This window comes from Solanum dulcamara, chromosome 5 (assembly GCF_947179165.1).
Source record: "Solanum dulcamara chromosome 5, daSolDulc1.2, whole genome shotgun sequence".
Taxonomy (NCBI): Eukaryota; Viridiplantae; Streptophyta; class Magnoliopsida; order Solanales; family Solanaceae; genus Solanum; species Solanum dulcamara.
In genome coordinates this window covers 69,180,681-69,199,887 of record NC_077241.1, presented here as the reverse complement: position 1 = coordinate 69,199,887, position 19,207 = coordinate 69,180,681, and the positions used below count along the sequence as shown (strand labels likewise).

At 36.5% G+C, this 19,207-nt stretch overlaps 1 protein-coding gene across 6 annotated transcripts in view; it reads left to right on the top strand.

Moving 5' to 3' along the window:
* LOC129889509 (ATP-dependent DNA helicase Q-like 2) overlaps nucleotides 1-19,207 on the top strand; it is a 59,492-nt gene that overhangs the window by 1,413 nt on the left and 38,872 nt on the right. For 3 of the 6 annotated variants that reach the window (XM_055964824.1, XM_055964825.1, XM_055964829.1), the window contains exons 2-4: nucleotides 846-1,066; nucleotides 7,359-7,505; nucleotides 7,572-7,787. In XM_055964824.1, coding sequence (XP_055820799.1) covers nucleotides 846-1,066; nucleotides 7,359-7,505; nucleotides 7,572-7,787 — 584 coding nt within the window. Of the gene's footprint in view, nucleotides 1-845; nucleotides 1,067-6,519; nucleotides 6,643-7,358; nucleotides 7,506-7,571; nucleotides 7,788-19,207 lie in introns of those variants that run through there. The other 3 variants (XM_055964827.1, XM_055964826.1, XM_055964828.1) reach the window with 3 other exon arrangements.

Sequence of the window (19,207 nt, the reverse complement as noted above, 5' to 3'; positions counted from 1 at the left end):
TCCAAAATATGAACTTTACAAAGAGTGTAAGGAGCTAAGAACATCAATCACGACCTCCGACTCTAAAACATAAGCCGTGCACACGTTGCAGCAAAAGCTGGGTAAAAGTTAGCCTTTGTGTTTGAGATTAACAACATTATCCTTCTTGTCTTCAAAGATTTTCACGTTTCATCTTTCCAAACTACCCACCAAATGGTGTTCCATATTGTAAGAGAGGGTTTTACATAAGCCCCGCTTGTGACAAGCAAAGAGGATATCAACCCGTGAATCTTGGAAAGCACCATCTAACGTTTAAAAATAAGTTTAGCAATTAGCATCGGAGAGTCTTCCTCTTTTCTCATAGAATTGAACCAATGTCATCAAAGTTCCAAAATTTAATCATCCATTTTTAGTGTCGCATCAAATGTGTTCGCTTCTTTTAAAGCACCTAGTTGTCAAGGTTGTGTGACGTATTCAAGGGACGGAAAAAAACGCGGACATTATTGCCTGTGTGACCCATTTCTCCTGCTTGTCTTTACGGACATGGTGTCCAACATGGATTACTGGCTTTTGGAAGTGTTATTCTACATAACTTTAGTCAATCTGATTGGTATCACTCTGATAACATGTTATTCTGGACATTAAATCCTCACTCATCTGCTATTTTTATTAACAAAGAGTTTCAGAACCTTGTTACAACTAATCTTAAAATGATTTTGTGTTGATTTTTACTTTCCCTTTTCATTGTGTTGTCTTTTCTGTTTTTGTGATGGAGTTCTGTCCTTAGATATTTGATCTTTCAATTCTTCTGCAATGTAAATTATTCCTCCATCTGATAGCACGGTCTTCAATGTCTTCTTGTCCAGACCAAATAAAATATTTGGTAGATCGACAAGAGAAATTGCTAGAGAGACAATTTGAACTTAAAGCTCTTGTGGAAAGTTGTGAATCATCTAGTGGCCCGGGTGCCGATAATGCAACTGTTTCAGTAGATGACTGGTCAAGGCCGTTTGAATGGGACTCTCAAGCTGATGACATTAGGTTTAATGTTTTTGGCATATCAAAATATCGGGCAAACCAGCGAGAGGTTGGTCCATCCTGTCTACATTTACTTTTTACTGGTCGACTTATGTTACAAGGTTTTGCATGCTTACAAAAATTTTGTGATTCATCTTTAAGAGTAAGTGCCTGATGGCAACACAAAGCAAGAGGTTTGAGTATGACTAGATCCATTCTTTTCTAAAAAAATTTTCTAATATAGGTGAACTTATCGAAAAAGGATTTCAATATAAGAAGCAAACATTCAATTGACAATGTGGGATGGGGTTGGGGAGTATTTAGTTTTTGGTGATGGTCACTGGTGCCTAAAATAGGTTCCACTTGCACGCTCTCCGTAATGCTCATAGTGACGCTTTCTCTCTATCTTTATGTGTTGTAGTATGCGATTTTGAGGATTGGAAGCGAAATGTCCTAACCTCTCTTTAAATTTCTTCTTTAAAAACCAAATTAAGTAAATTTATTTGCAATCAAGGATGTGGCCTAGCAGTCAATGAATTGGCGAATAACCATGAGGTTTCAGGTTCAAATTCAAAACACTAGGTGATTTTCTTGCATCTTCCCAAGCCTTGATGGACAAAATTATCGGGCACCTGTGTTGGTGGGAGATAGCAGGTAACATGTAATGGCTGATGTGTGTGCAAGCTAACCAAATACCGCTATCATAAAAAAATAAAAAAGGGTAAATGGACAAATATACCACTCAACTTTGTGATTTAGAGTGGATATACCTCTCGTTAAAAAAATGGTGCATATATACCCTTCACTTTTAACAATGGTGTATATATATCCTCGCCGTCTAACAATTGGTGCATATTAACCCTTTTAGTTAATAGACATATATTTACTGATTAAAAAAATATATTCTAAAACTAGTTTTTAATTCAAAAATGTCACGTGGTTTTAAAAATTTACCTCACCCATTTTTTAATCCCTCCAAACCGACCCAATTAAAAAAATCCAATCCCTCTTTTATTTAGATCTGACCCAAATCCATTTTATGATCGAGTAGAAGAGGGATTGAGTTTTTTTTATTTGGGTCGGGTCTGGGTCGAATTGGGAGGGGTAAAGAAAATGGGTGAGGTATCTTTTTAAAGCCATGTGATATTTTTTGAATTTAAAAACTATTTTTAATATTTTTTTAATTCAGTTGAAATATTCTGTCAACAATAAGGGTAAATTTGTTTCATTTGTAAGACGATGAGGATATATATGCACCACGTTTTTAATGAGGGTATATCTGATCGAAATTGCAAAGTTGAGGGGCATATTTGCGCCATTTCCCAATAAAAAACGAAGAAAACACTTTTTGCCTTAAGTGGTTGTTGTCTCCTCTTTCTTTGTCAGTCATCTCAGCTTGTTTTTCCTCTTTGGCATAAGATCTATCTTCCCAGACCTTATTAAAATAGATCCATCTTCCTAGATTGTTTGATGACTTCATTTTTTGTGTGCTTGGAACACCCAAATGATTCTTACTTTTAACATTGATAAGATGAATGTTGCAGAAACTAGAAAGCTATCTCCTTTTAAGGTTCTGTGTTTATCCATATACTCCTTGCACAGGGTTCTTTTCCCCTTCTGGGGAATATAATATTTTTCTAATAAAGCCCATAAACTCATCGTCCTCATTTCACATGATTTGATTCCTGGTCACCTTCGAGGTATCCTTTATGCTCTTACATCTTTGGGCTGTTTGGCATCAGCTGCATTCCACTTAGCTAATCTTGTAGAGGAGCAACAATAGTCTTTCCAGAATTTTTCACGACCCAATTCCCATTTAGCTGTGACGGCACCCAATCCAACCCTTCTGGCGAACCAATCTTGAAGTAACCACAATACAAGGCCATCATAACATAATACAGTCTAACAGGATAGTATAAATCAGATAACACTAAATCGAATACAATGCGGAGTAATCGATACAACCCCAAAGAACTGGTGTCACAAGTCATGCTCTACTAAGAATGGAAGGTACAACTCTGAATATGAGAAGTACATCATCTGTTTGGAATACAACATGATGAATGACTCTACGCTACGAAGAACTAGCTGGCAACTCAACACCGGAACACTGGTATGATCTCCAATGCTCTCCCACAAACACCACAGCAGTTAAATCATGTGTACTCTGTAAGTATCATCAACTGACCCCAACAAAGTAGTGGCGGGTTGGTTTCAAAGTAGCTACTGTATCAACCTGTGCAGATAGTATAATCTCAACAGATAAAGAAGAATATCAATACAAGGTAAGTCGATCTAAACAACATAGCTATATACACACCAGTACAACATATAAAATGATATGCAAATATGAATAAATAAATCATATACATATGATACTGACTCTCCAAATTGTCTCATAACCAATGCTCTCAGCACGACTTCGAGCACACTGCCTGGGGTGCCCAGGAGCAGTGACCCTAGGGGGAAAATTCCATGTCCACACGTGCCATGGCAAATCACGTACTAAGATAACCAACACGGACAACTAACGTGTGAATTGATAACCGGCACAGACAACTCATGTGCCATAGCATAACCAACGCAGACAACTCATGTGTGAACTGATGAACGACACGAACAACTCATGTGCCAAATTCATATCAAGGTTAAAAATCAGGTATGCAGTCACAATACATACAAATACGACATATTTATCAGCTAAACATGTAGTCTAACATGCACATAGTTAGAAAATGTGAATCTAGCTTGAAACGATGCCTATAACATTATCACTAGCATGAAAATATGCTCAGGTAATCGGGCAGCAATCAAGAATCATGAAAAATAGGTATAACAATCAAATACCACATAAGTGTTCGTCATCTCGCCTATACGTTACCCCAATATACGCAAGGTATCACACATTGCAGTTAATTGGGGAAAATTCCCTCATCGAAGTCAAAGCTTAACTTACCTCGATCCAAGTGGTGCTTAAACCTTTCTAACAACTACATTTGAAATCCATCAACGACTCAAATCTATTCAAAAGATTACTCTATGAGGTTAGACGAATCCATTGATGTCAATTCCATAATTTTTAGGCTAGGTCAATCAAGGCAACCCAAAAAAGTCAAAGTCAACCCCAACCCCAAAATAAATTACATATCTGGGTTAGGCACAACCACATGAGTCCAAATCTATGCTTAGATTTCCATTTGGATATCAAAACTCAATTTAGGTAATTCTAGATCTATATATTCGAAAATCCTTAATTTCCGTCTTTGGTTTCATGTTCAAATGACAAATTCAAGGTTAGAACCATGAAATGATCATAGATTCAAGTTAGAATAACACCCCAAGCTTGTATATGAAACCATAGCTTCATCCTCTCAAACCGAGCTCCAAGAGTTGGGAAATAAATAAAAATCAAAAAATCCCGACTGAAGTCATAAAGTTGCTGTATAAAAAACTGCTCTATAGTCTCCGGTAAAATGGCCATAACTTTTGTAGAAATTTCGAAATGATTAATGGTTTGAACCACTGAAAACTAGACTCAAGGGCTACAACTTCCATTCAAACATCATCTCCAAATTCCTTATAGATTGGTGTAGTTCTCTTGTGAAATCAGGCGAATTCATGTTTCAGCACTTCAAATCTTCTCCAAATTTGCTCCAAACACACCGAAACTCACTTGAGCCCCTCGATTCCCCTCCAAATCATCCCAACAAGTCCCATTACCCTATATGGACTTTCTCCAAGGCTCAAAAACACGTAAGGAAACATCATAACTCAAAATCGATGTCCAAATCATACTTTGAACTCTTAAACATCCTCAACTTTTCAACTTTCATGCAACAGTGTCAAATTGCATCGGAGCCCCTCGAGTCCTAATTCAAACATACGTACAAGTCCAAAATCATCATACGAAGTTGGATACTGTGAACAAGATCAGGCTTTATTCAAGAGTAAATATGGTGAGAGCAACATATGGTGCAACAACAATAGCTCTATGCCCTATGGGTGTGAGGCATGGAGAACAATTAGGGATCTTTGGCCAAAGCTAGAAGAAAACATGATCATAAAAGTGGGAGATGGGAAAAAACAAGTTTCTGGGGAGATGCTTGGAACAACCAGACACCTCTGAAGAACGATTTTCCTGACCTGTTTAGCATATGCAACAACCCTGAGGCAACTGTTAAAGAATGTTGGACTGATCAGGGATGGGATCTATCTTTTAGAAGACTATTGAATGATTGGGAAGTGGATAGGGTGGCCAATTTGCTTCTTAGACTTGAGGATTGACACTACTCCAAATCTAGATTCTTTGAGATGGAAACACAATAAGGATGGGAATTTCTTTGTTAAGAGGGCCTACGAAAAAGGTAATGCCCTTCTAAGTAGAAGACAACAATTTTTGTGGAGCAATGTTTGGAAAAACATAGCACCAACTAAAGTTAAATGTTTTACTTGGTTGGTAGCAAGAAAGGCATGTCTGACACATGAGGTTTTGAGGAAAAAGGGGAAGATTATAGATTCCAGATATCAACTTTGTGGTGAAACAAACAATCACCTGTTTCTACATTGCAAATTCACTACACAATTATGGGATCTTTTTCTTACACTCACGGAAACGAAATGGACTATGCCTGAGCACACTGCAAACCAACTAAGTTGTTGGATCAGAAGAGGAGGAAGCAAGATCCAGAAGAGATGGTGGAGAATCATCCCACATTGCATTTGGTGGTCCTTATGGAAAGAGAGAAATAGTAATAGCTTTAAAGATAGGTCCAATTCCATTCACATAGTTAAATGGAATTGTATTGTATCTTTCTATTTTTGGTGTAAAAAGATGACAGATGAATTAGAACTAGTAGATCTGTTAAGGTCATTGTAAGTAGTTTCCTCCCTCTTTCTCCCTGTTTATCTTTTGAAGGTTGCCAACATATCCTTAATGCGGAAGAATACAACATTACCGTTTCAAAAAAAAAGTTAATGTAACCTTCGAACCATGATTCTAAATTCATTTGCCCATATTATTGACTTTGGTCAACTCTATGCACTTTAGGCTTCTAGTTTGAGTTCAAGTGTTCCAAAACGCTCCCGAACTTCTTGCTATCCATGCCCCCATACCCGCAAGTCATAAATGACCAAATGAACCTACTAGAAGTCTCAGATAGGGGAAAAAGGTTATAGAACTCAAAACGACCGGTTGGGTTGTTACACGATTACTCAAAACAAGGGGTTGGGTTGTTATAAAATTAAATTTGTAACCTATATCCAAGGCATCTTGGGTGGTTGTACTCATACTTCACTCTGAGGCTTTAGGAATATGTCAATGGATGGAGGAAGTACCTGAGCTTCTTTAAAAGCTGGATACTGAAAAAGCCTATGATCATGTAAGGTGTGACTTTCTACCCAAGGTGTTAAGAGACGTTTGGCTTCAAGGTAAATAGATTAGATGGATTCTTTTTGGCCTTTAGTACTGTTAGATTCTCTATTATGATAAATGGTTCTTCTAAAGGATTTTTTTCATCTCAAAAGGAAAATGTTACGATGGGATCTTTTGTCACCATCCCTATTAAGTATTGCTATGGAGGGTTTAACAGTATGGTAAGGATGGCAAATCAAGATGGATGGCTAAGGAGATTCAAGTGACATGTAGAGGTAGCAGTTTTGAGATTTCCCATTTACTATATGCTGAAGATATTTTGATTTTTTTTGAGGCTAAGATTTACCACCTAAGGCATTTAAGAGTAATATTAATCGTTTTTGATGTCGTGTCTGGTCTACATGTAAATTAGAGAAAGATTTGTTATATCCGGTCAATAAAGTTGATGAAATTCAAGTATTGGTAGGGATTCTGGAATGTGAAGTTAGTTCTCATCCAACGAATTATTTGGGTTTCCTTTAGTTGCTAAAAATAAATTCAGGAGATTAGGCTAGGGGTTAGAGATGCGAGAAAAAATTGGCCAGGTGGAAAAGAAGACTTGACACATTGAGCAGAAATTTCATATGGCAGGAATTTAAGAATAGAGATATTTTCACGTAGTCAAGTGGACCACTCATTGCTAACAAGGAGGGAAAGCTGGGTTTAGAAATTTGAGGCAGCATAATAAGATTTTGCTCATGAAGTGGTTGTGGAGGTTGAAATGTTGGGTGTGGTAGGATTTTTAAATAATTATTCATCTCAATTGACCGTTCTGTGTTTCTTTCCATCTTTCTGTGGTTTATTGATAGACAAAATACTTTCTGTTGGTGTGTTACTGAATCCAAAGTGCACATAAGTAAAAACTTACACTAAATCGTCTTCTGCTAAATTTTTGAAATATACTTGTGAGTTTCCATTTAGAGAATTGCTGATGTCAGTAATCTGTTTGTAGATAATAAACTCAATAATGAGTGGAAGGGATGTTCTAGTAATTATGGCCGCTGGTGGGGGCAAGAGTCTGTGCTACCAACTTCCAGCTGTTCTGCGGAATGGCGTGGCTCTTGTTGTCAGTCCTTTGCTTTCTCTTATTCAAGATCAGGTATCGAAGCACCCAGTCCATCTTCCTCTTATATGCAACAGCTGCTGACAAAAGTTATTGCCTCAGGTCATGGGGTTGTCAGCTTTAGGCATCCCAGCTTTCATGCTAACCTCAACAACTACCAAGGAGAATGAGAAGTTCATATACAAGGCTTTGGAGAAGGGCGGGGATGAGCTTAAAATATTGTATGTTACACCAGAAAAGATATCAAAGAGCAAGAGATTTATGTCAAAACTTGAAAAGTGTCACCATGCTGGTCGTCTTTCTCTAATTTCAATTGATGTAAGTCTACAATTTTGTGTTTTCCCACTTCCAGTATACTGTAGTTAAAACTTTAAGGATACCTCTTCTTTTTCGTCCTCTTATTTGTCTTTGAGGGGCTAGCAGTCTATCCTGTGCATATCACTTATTATCTGAATGGCTTCATGGTGGAATCAGTCTAAAGTTTCCGGTTTAGAAGATACAGAAAAAAAACATTTGACTAGTACATGCATGTATACAAGAAGTGAGGACAAGATATCCACAGATAAAACAAAGTTTGCTGAAGAACATATAGTATCTTTATTGATCTTACATAATCTTTAAATTATTTGCATGAGCTTTAGCTTTCTAGACGGATCCTTTTGTGACCCTTCTGGATTTTTCTGCATGGAGCATTGCTCTTCAAGTAGGAAAGGGAGACCCTGCCACATTTAAATCCTGTCAATCTGTTACTTTTTTTTTCCAAGCCTTAGTGTCTCGACCAAAGAAATGAAAGTGGTACAAGTGCGTCAAAAAAAAGAGTCTAAGTATAAAGTTTTAACTCATAACAAAAGTGAGTCAAAGAATAATATATCATCAGGATTAAGTATCCCGATTTATAATGTCACAAATTGTGAACTCTCTTAGTACAACTTGATGAACGGGGCAAGAATCAAGTGTTGCTTGATCTTTTTTTTGGTTATAGGTTAAAAGAAAATTCGACAGTAGAGAGTAAAGGACAAGTGCTCGTCTCCAATATCTGTGGTTTTGTCACAAGCTATCCATAGGTTATTTCTTGCTTATCCCATAAGCAACCACAGATGCTACATATCCCATATAATTTTTCAAGTTCTGACTTTTTTGCTTGTTGAAGGCCAAGAAAAATACGAATTTTCTAGATTCATTCTATGTATGAAGGTATAGACTGTATTGTCAAAGTGTATCATAATTAGGAACTCAACATTGCAGTAAGGTCTAGAGCTTTTGCTTTTTATAATGTGTATTCCTATGCACCTACTTGGTGCCACTTTTTAATAATATTTACCTTACCTTATAAAAAAAAAGAAAAGAAAATGAGTTTCAATATTTACGCAATTTCCTTATCTAAAAGATATTCCTTATTTCATGTAGCCTAAACCCTTATATAAGGAGCACTCTTGTATGTTGTGTACGATCAATTCAATGCAGCTTCTCCTTTTTAATTTTACACGGTATTAAAACCTCCATGATCTCCGTAGATCCTAGAAGCTTCCATCTACTGGCAGGTGCTTCCTGCCTTGCAAAAGGTTTCCTTCTTTTCACAAGTTTATTATTCCTCTTTCCTTTTTGTGGTTGCTCTAGCGGAGAAATAAGATAGAGATATTGGAAAAATGCATGAAGACAAGTGTTTTATGCCTGAATTCTTTTTTGGATAAGTAAGGTAAAGTCTTATGAATGTATCAACATCAAGAGTATGCGGTCATGTCCTACACAGTACATCAATTTTTTTTACAGGTTGTGTAGACAATTAAAAAGGTCAATCATGGCCTCAACATCTTGAGTATGCCTGAATTTTGTCATACATGCTAGATACAAAGCATACTATAATTGAGAAATAAGAGAAAGGTTCAATGCGTGAGATCAGATGTCTCTGGTTGAATCCTTTTAAAATTTACTTTATGATGCAAATTCTTACATTTTTTCTATGTGAGAAACTTGTACATACACCTCGACATTACATCTAGTTATCTAACACTCTCCCTCAAAATTGCTGCATACATGTTGTAGGTTTCGAGCTAGCTACAAATGTAACTAGTTGAGGGTTTATGAAGAACTTGATAAATGTTTGATAAGCTGATTGCTTAAAAAATGGTAGCCTAGTGCACTAAGCTCCCGCTATGCGCAGGGTCCGGGAAGGACCCGACCACAAGGGTCTATTGTATGCAACCTTACCCTGCATTTTTGCAGGAGGCTGTTTTTACCGCTCGAATCCATGATCTTTTGGTCACATGGAAACAACTTTACCAGTTACGCCAATGCTCCCTTTCAACAAGCTGATCGTTTGACTTTATGAATTTTGTGACAATGTCTCTTTAGAGTTTTTTTTTCCTTGGACAAGTTAATACATGATTTCTATATGCTTTGTTTCTCTCATAGAACATCAATTTTGGTGCAATATGAAATGCAACTTTAACTATTATATAAAAACTCTATTCGATCAATCTCTCCAAACTTATTTCTTATAAGGTAGTTGTCTAATTCATGAATTCAAAAGTTGACATTTTATGGTTCGATTCTGCTTCTGCAATAAATCGTGTAATCATATATTGTTTCTTGCACTTGGAACATGTAATTGCTTCTAGTTAGTTTCTAGAAATAGACCATATATTAAAAATGACCCTGTTCATGTACATTTGTATATAAGAAATCTTTTTATAATCTCGATCTTCGCAGAGTAATCCTTTCCTTGAATAGATTATATGTTAAATGATATAAACTATTGATCCCAATGATTATCATGGGATACTCTAAGAATTGACTTACAATACTTAATGGAAAGGCAATATCTAGTTGAATTACCATGCGATAGTTTAACTTGCCTACTAGCTTCCTAATGTTTATGGAGATGTCTTCAGCTCGACCTTCTTCTTTTTGCCCCCGAGAGGGAGATGACTCTTCCACAGAAGATATTGAACAAGGGAAAGTTCACAGAGTAGATTTCTCTAGAACCATTCCAAAGGTTTATTATGAAACTACTACCCCTGATAGTCCTACTCCTAGTGAGATGAAACCTGAACCAATAAAACCTGAACATAAGAGAAAAGTTTCTATAGGTGTTCTAATCTCTGATGATACCTTTACTCCTAACAAAAGAAAGCTTAACAAATGGTGGAACCTTCCTGAACACCAAAAGAAGGTTGACTGGTACAAAGCCACCTCTTCCTTAGAACAAAGAACCTCTTTTAGAGATAAATGGTTTAGAGATATGGAAAGATTCAAGACCGAAATTGAATTTTTCAAATGGTTTGAACATTCTGGGCAAATAGATGACACCCAATCATCCCTTCAAGTCCTTGTCAACAAATGGTACACTAGAGAACAAGTGGTAGAGAGTATCACTCCCCCTCTAGAAGGACTTAGTATTCCCTATAGAAAAACCGTCCTCAAAGCCTCTCCTTTCAAAAAACCGCTAGAAAAGGATTCTTCTATAGCAACTGTCGCTGATATTAACAACATTTTTGAACAAAATATCTACACCAACCAGGTTTTTCATGTGGTTTCAAAACAAATAGAAGAATCCAAAACCAGTTATAAAGGAATTACCCAGATTGGAAACAAACCAAGTACTTCCTACTCCGGTCCTCATATTGAGACTAACCCTATTTTTAAGACCCTAGAATTTTCTAAGGAAGACGTTCCTAGATTAGAAAATCCCCTTAGTCAATCTAATGACATCCTAGAAAGAATCAACGACCAACTCTCTAAGCTCAACATCACCAAAGGAGATCAAGTTGTTCCTTTAACTTAAGATCAGGGCAGAGTTCCATGGCCGTAACATTGATAAGACTTATAAGGTCTCCATAAGAGAGATGGGGATAGGGGCGAAATTCCTTTTATGGTTTGATTTGAGTAATAAAAGGTATACCCAAAATGATCTCTTCATTAATATTTTTTGTAATGACAAAATCATTAGAGAGACATATACCATAATTGCAAATATGGGCATCTGAAAGTTTATAATTTATCAAAATGCATTCTCCTGTGGCGCTATATAATTTTGTAGTACCCTTAGTAAGGTATTTTGTAGGGATTAAGCCTTCAATATTACAATTTCTGTCTGCACCACTGTCTAACAAAGCAATTTTGTTAAGGATGAAATCATTGTTAATGCCTAACTTTATTAAAATGATCTTGTCATCATTGTTAGCCATAGTTCTCTGAAACCTAGTCCCACTCCTAGTGAGATGAAACCTGAACCAATAAAACCTGAACATAAGAGAAAAGATTCTATAGGTGTTCTAACCTCTGATGATACCTTTACTCCTAACAAAAGAAAGCTTAACAAATGGTGGAACCTTCCTGAACACCAAAAGAAGGTTGACTGGTACAAAGCCACCTATTTCTTAGAACAAAGAACCTCTTTTAGAGATAAATGGTTTAGAGATATGGAAAGATTCAATGATAAAGATCATCATTGTTAGCCATAGTTCTCTGTATTACCAAGTTTCAAGATGATCTTGTCAATAAAGAGTTCTTACTTAGAGTAGACTGTAAATCTGCTAAAGATATTCTGCAAAAGGACGTTAAAAATCTTGTTTCAAAACAAATATTTGCTAGGTGGCAAGCCTTACTATCCAGTTTTGATTTTAAAATTGAGTATCTCAAGGGAGAAGATAATTCTCTCCCAGATTTTTTAACCAGAGAATTCTTGCAGGGAAAACCATGAGGCCTGGAGCACCATTGGCAAAAGGACCCTTCAAAGGGAAAGAAGTAGCAACTAAAACTACTTCGGTCAAACCCTTTAACATTAGGCCAGAATTTACAGGACCTTCTAACCGTTACTCAGCTTTAGCCCAACTACCGCCCATAACTCCTTCAGTGTTTCCTCCATTGCCACCAAGCACATCTTCAGACATGCTTGTAATGAAAAAACCTTTTGCTCAAACCTCAGAGCCAAGTTCAATCTCTCCTTCAGGAAAACAAAGATTTTCCCAAACTCAGACAAAAGACAATTATACCATGAAAGCTCCTGAAAGCTTTGCAGAAGTAGTGACCCCAACCGCTTCTCCTTCCAAACCCAAAGAAAAAGAAAAATTTGATCTTATTTCTTTGCAGGTTATCCCAATCTTAGCTCTGAACAAGGAGTATGAAAATTACGAGATAAAACATCTCCTCAAACCCCTGTATACAAACAAGAATTATGTGGATACAGAAAATCCCCTTAAAACCAGATTATTTTACGAGTTCATTTTAGTAGATACATGATCTATTGAAATAGAACATGAACTGGCTGATAAAAACAATCCGGATAGCATTGCCTATTCTAAATTCACTATCAAAAAGATTCTAACCCCTTTTGAATGGCAGGTTGACCATTTGCATACCCCAATCAATTTCTCCAGAGAATATAGACCCCAAACTTATAACTGGTGGGATTATAAGCAAGCCTGGTTTAATTTCATGTACTTACGACCTTCGTCCCACACTTGGTTCGTAAAGTATAGTCCCGAATTAGCAAGATCCATCATCCCTAGGTGGTTTTATGAATGGTGGCAGTGTTTTGGGGGAAATCACCAAACCTTGCCAAAATTATTTTCAGAAAAATTTAGTCAATTTCAAATTGATCAAGGCATCTCTACATTACCAGAACACATTCAATTGTGCAAATATTTTATTCAAAAAAGAATTTCTTATATCTTAAGCTGGACATTTAAAATTGGTGAATTTGAAAGAATCAAGTATTTATCCAAAGAAATCCTTATCAAAGGATGGTCCCCTGCCCCTAAAGAAACTCAGCCAACTTCCTCGAGAAGTTCTCCTTCTATACACAAGTTACCGAAGAATGATCTAAAGAAAAGGCTTGAAAAAGCCTTATCAGACTTGGATAACAATAATAATGAAGACGAAGTCCTTCAGCTTCTAGAAAAAGCCTCTTCTCAAAGCGATGACAATGGAGACATGCTAAATCCTAAAGGAATAGCAAGAGCTTATCTAAATCCATATGATTAAATCCTGATTGAGTGTTTTAAAACACGGAATAATTAGTCTTCCAAATAGAGATATAAAGTATCGGAATTATTATGGAAGAAAAAGATGAGTCTCTAAAAGAGATGTAATATCTTTTGATTTAATCAAAATGGACCCCACTCCACCGAAAGTTCCTTAACTTATTCAGAAAAGAAGACAGACAACTTTTGACAACTCAAAAGAAGTGGACCCTTTTTAAAGACAGACATCCACCAACTGATGGACCCCGCCAAGATAAGATAATCCTCAACAGCCAATCAAATGAAGGCCTCAAGGATTCTCATCATCTTCTTTGGTCTATATAAAGACTTGTATAACTCATTTTCAGGACATCAGAAAATTTCCTTACAAAATTTCTTTTAGTCTTGCCCTCTTGTAATCATGTATATTTGGATTGCTTCTGCTTCCGCCCTTCAAATAATATAATTCAACTCTTTTATTCAAGTAAGTTAACTCTGTTGTTTGCAAATTTTACTTACAATATTTACGATCCGTTTAATGGTATCAGAGCCATGTTAGTAGCTATTATGAGTAACTAAATCTTCTGCCCAGATTATACTTAAGTTCCTGATAAGAAAATAGTATTTTAACTTCTTACGATTATTATACACTGATTATAGTATGTTAGTTTCTTAGTCATAATTCATAAAATTGGAAAATATTTCTGGTGATTAAAGTGAGGTGTAGAGATCTTGACAAATAGTTCCGATGCCGACAGGCGGTCGTTAAGCCAAAGGGATAGGCGTTAGACTGCAAGGTAGTTTATTTGTCACTCTTGTAAAATCCAAAATCCTTTAATGTAATATCCTTGTTATATTTCCATATTTATGAATCAAAGACTTAGAAATTCATATGCTATATTCTGTGCACAATTTTCTTAAGAAATAACTATTACTATTTACTTATCATCAACTACAGTATAATCAAGGGCATATCTTCTCTCACGAACAATCACCAGTATACTGTTAACAACATTAATTTATCTATCTCTAAGGTAGAAAATGATTTACAAAATTGGTCTATTCCCAAAGAACCTTTTGAAAAGATTTACCAGTTAGGTAATTTTTCACTTTTTAAAAAATATAATATCAAGACCTGTGAATCTACTATTGCTATCAATAATTGCCTTGAAACTATCAAGTTATTAATTGCTGCTGATATTAATAGATACCAGAAGGAGTTTAAGTTCTTTCACATTGGTCTGGTTCAAGTAGCTGTTAAACCTCTTTTCCGTAAAGGTTTGAATATTCCTATTTGCCTATTACTTAGAGATGATAGACTGTTAAACTTTGATGATTCCCTTTTAGGAGTCTTAGAAAGTAACCTTGCTAATGGCACTAAGAGCCTAAGAGGTTCCACCGTACCTATTAGAAACCTGACATTCTATGTTAGAAGTATCAATGGATCTACAATTTTTGCTCAGCCCCTTCAAAATGTTGTTATACCCGTGTTGGATCCCCCAACAGTACATAGCTTTGGAGGATCCTTAAGAGATGTCATTTCAAGTTAGCAATGCCTCTTGTTGACCAGCTAATAAATATATAGATTCAGAGCATTAATAGAACATAGAATGATTGGTTCCACTAACACCACTGTGGAACTGAAGGTGGCCTGCACGAGTTGGTTCTTCCTTTGTCAGGAGGTGGGTGAGGATGTGGACCATATTTTATTACATTGCAAATTAGCTTCGAGGTTATGGGAGGATACTCTTAGATGGTTTGGCGTTTCTTGGGTTATGCCAAGATCCATGAAGGAATTGGTGTTCAGTTGGAGGAATGGAGCTAGGAGAAGAAGGCACAAGGCTTGGAATGTCACTCCTCTTGCTTTAATGTGGGTCAGAGAGAAATAGGAGAGCTTTTGAAGGGGTGGAGATTACAGGAGTAGTCTCCGTTTTCTTATTTTCTTTTGGTGCACCCATGTAGTTCATGTTTGTATAGATGATTAGGTGTCTTTTGGAGAGAACCAGATTTTGTAGTTTCTCGTTTTGTGGTATACCACTAACGACCATGTCGACCCTGTTATTATTAATGAAATACTTTACCTGATAAAAAAATGATTAGTTCCACTACACGTCAAGCCTCAGATAAGGCGATCATCTGACTACTTGAGTTTCCTGTGGAATTGGTCTTAAGTAACATGAGCATTTCTAGGTGGTCTGTTATGTAAGACATAAATTTCCCACAGATATAGCGATCTTATGGCAATAGTTGCATCGAAGACGAGAGCAATCTGATTTAGTAGAGAACCCTCCACTTCAAGACTTCTCTACCTATAATTCTAGGACAAAGGTGTCTGTTGGTGGAGAGGTTACTGTAGAGTCGGGTAGTGTGGCAAGTGGCTGTAAGGGGAACACAAGTCATCAATCACGGGAACTAGAGGGCTAGCTAGAATAAGATTTCGCACTACAGATTCTGGTGTATTTGAACATCAAGTTAATTTGAGTCTAGATTCATACACGTCTAAATTCAATATACTTGAATGAGGAAAATCATATAGAATATTCTATAAGATACTGTAGGATATGATATATTTCATTATAAACTATTTACTTACCTTGTTACTATACGAATTGATTATCTACAATATTATACATAGCCAGAACTCCTATATAAGGAGCATATCTTATACATTGTTAATCATCCAATGAGGAGTTCCTTTTATACTTTCAATGGTATCAAAGTCGGACCATCCTATTCTTGGTTTAATCAATGTTGGGCCCCCATTTTATATATTCACACTGGGTGTGTGTGGAGGTGTTAAGTATCACATGATGGTTGCAGGATGGGCTGCTTTTCTCCTTATATAATTTTGAGCAATTGTTACCTCATGAGCTAGCTTTCGAGCTTAAGTTAGGCCCAAGATCCATCTTCTTAACAAGGTGGAAGCACAACAAAGTGGAAATTAAGAACATCTTTTGTTGTCGGTTGGCATGGAAATGACCCTCTTTCTTGCAATTGCTTCAGCATCTCTTTTTGGTCATCACTCCATGAGCACCTTGCCTCTCTCTTCCAGTGACAATCAGACCTTTTATCTACAACCATTCTGACGTTACCCTGGCCTCCTATTTTTGATGAGTAATAAAGAAATACTATTGATGTGAAACAAGCTAGCATTAAGGAACTGGGGCAAAAGTACATCCAAAAGAGAGCTTTACAATGTGTGTAAAGAACTAAGAATGTCAATAATGTCTTCCGTCTCTAAAACATATGTCGTAATATTGTTGCACCACAGACTAAGCAAAAATATACACTTCAGCTTTAGAATAATTGAGTTATCCTTGTCTTCAAAAACTCTCGCATTTCTTTCTCTCCATATGACCCCACTATACTAACCATAGGAATGGTTTTCCAGACATCTTTTGACGATTTTGAATGGTCCAATCTATGCCAGGAGAGCAAAAATTCCACGGTATCTTTTGGCATACATCATTGGATTCCCAGAACATTAAAACAGAGATGTCAAATCTGTTGGGAGAAGTTGCAATTTAGAAATAAATGGTTAACATCTTCTGCCTCCTCATATAATGGAGCAAATCTGTTGCAAAGAGTAATGCCTCTGTTTGGAAGATTATCAAGAGTGAGACATTTTTGATATGCCACTATCCAGGAAAAAAACATTTAACATTGCAAGGAGCTTTATTCTTCCAAATAAACTTGGTCAAGAGATTAGAGAGGGAGTGCTGCTTGTTAGGATTGTGTAACAAATTTTCACAGAAAATTTATTATTGGTTTTGGCTTTCTAGGATGAAATCTGGAAAAGATTTCAATGGTGATAGAGAGTGAAGAAGATCCACCAGTCTCACGAATTCTCCAATTTTCCAACCATTGAGATTCAACTAAAGGGAATGAACCATCCATGCAAGAATATAATCGACATTCAGAATTATATAATCATGCTACAATTCAACTATAGAAGGGTTATAGTTGTCATTGCACAAACACTGTAGAAATTCAAGTAAAAAATGGGCTTGAGTGCCATTTCTAAACAACAGGCATTATGCAATCTTCCAAAATCTCCCCTTTAAGCTATATCACCAGTGGTAGAAGCATATGGAGTGGCGATGGCCAACGTTTGTGGAGGAGTAGAAGAAGGTTGTTGTCGTTAGCTTTATACTGTGCGGCAGCCACGACATTAGAGGTGACAGAGAAAGAGAACCAGCGGGTTTTAGGAATCAAATGAGACAGTATGAGACTATGTTGTTCGGGCTCTTCACTTTCGGTGCTGCACTTGTATCGATACGATGTGGTTGTGGGATCCAACCTGGATTTGGTCTACCGATTTTGGATACTTTGACCAAAATCAATGAAGAACTTCAAGACGGATACAATTATTTCTGTAATCAAAACAAAACCTAAGGTGACATTGAAGAAAATGGAGTTCCTTGTATATATATAAATTTCTGTGTTAGTCCTTGCCCTTATATCACCTTTTGTGATTTTCCTCTTGATCTGTATTTTCTCCCCGGAATACCTTGTAAGTTTCTCATATAATCTCATAATTTAGACATATCACTCTTGTGAGAAATATAGGAGAAATATTATTGAATTGTGTAAGAAAAATATTACACAAAGACCCTATTTATAGACACTATAAAACAATCCTTTTCCAAGTAGAATACTATAAACTATTCATATTTCTATTCCTATTCTAAGTAGGATACTATAATCTATTCTTATTTCTATTCCTATTCTAAGTAGGATTGTGTATACCTATTCTTATTCTAACACTCCCCCTCAAGCTGGTGCATCCAAATCATATGTACCTAGCTTGTTACAAATATAATTAATACGAGGACCGGTGAGGGACTTGGTGAAGATATCTGCAAGTTGATCATTTGACTGCACAAACTTTGTAACAATATCTTCTGAGAGTATCTTTTCTCTAACAAAGTGACAATCAATCTCAATGTGCTTAGTCCTCTCATGAAACACTGGATTTGATGTGATATGTCGATAAAACACAGAGTGATAAATTCCTGAATTGCAATGTTGAACTTCCCAAATCAAGCTTGAGAAGACTGTTTCAGACCATCGATGAACTTGAGAAGACTGTTTCAGACCATAGAGTGACTTACACAATCGACATACAAAGGCTACCAAACTCCTGAGCAACAAAATCAGGTGGTTGCTCCATATAGATTTCTTTCTAGAAATCACCGTGGAGAAAAACATTCTTAATGTCCAACTGATTAAAAGGCCAATGGAGAACGACAACTATAGCTAGAAAAAGGTGGACATATGCTATTTTAGCCACTAGAGAGAAAATATCACTGTAATCTAGTCCAAATATCTGAGTATGCCTTTTTTTTGGCAAAAGTAAATCTGAAACAGAAAGAAAACATTGCGGGAAAACTCAAATCTCTTAGAAACAATGCAATGGCTGCTGAAAAATGCTCAAAATCAGGTATAAAATATATAGAACGTCTCGAAATCAAGAGATGAGTAGATTTTAAACAAGAAAGTCACCGTAAAACTTGCTGGAACATGCTCATGTTCTAGATTATTAGATTTGATGGCTGAAAATGGTCACAATCTAAGAAATAAAACTATATGGGTAGGGTTAGAATGATGGCATGACCCTACTGATAAAGAGAATGATATGGGTAGGGTCTGAATGATGGCACAACCCTACTGGAAAACAGAAATTATATGGTTAAGGTCGGAATGATGGCACGACAACCTACACAAATAAGAAAGTAGTCACCGGAAAGATGGCACGGTGCTATGCAAATCAGA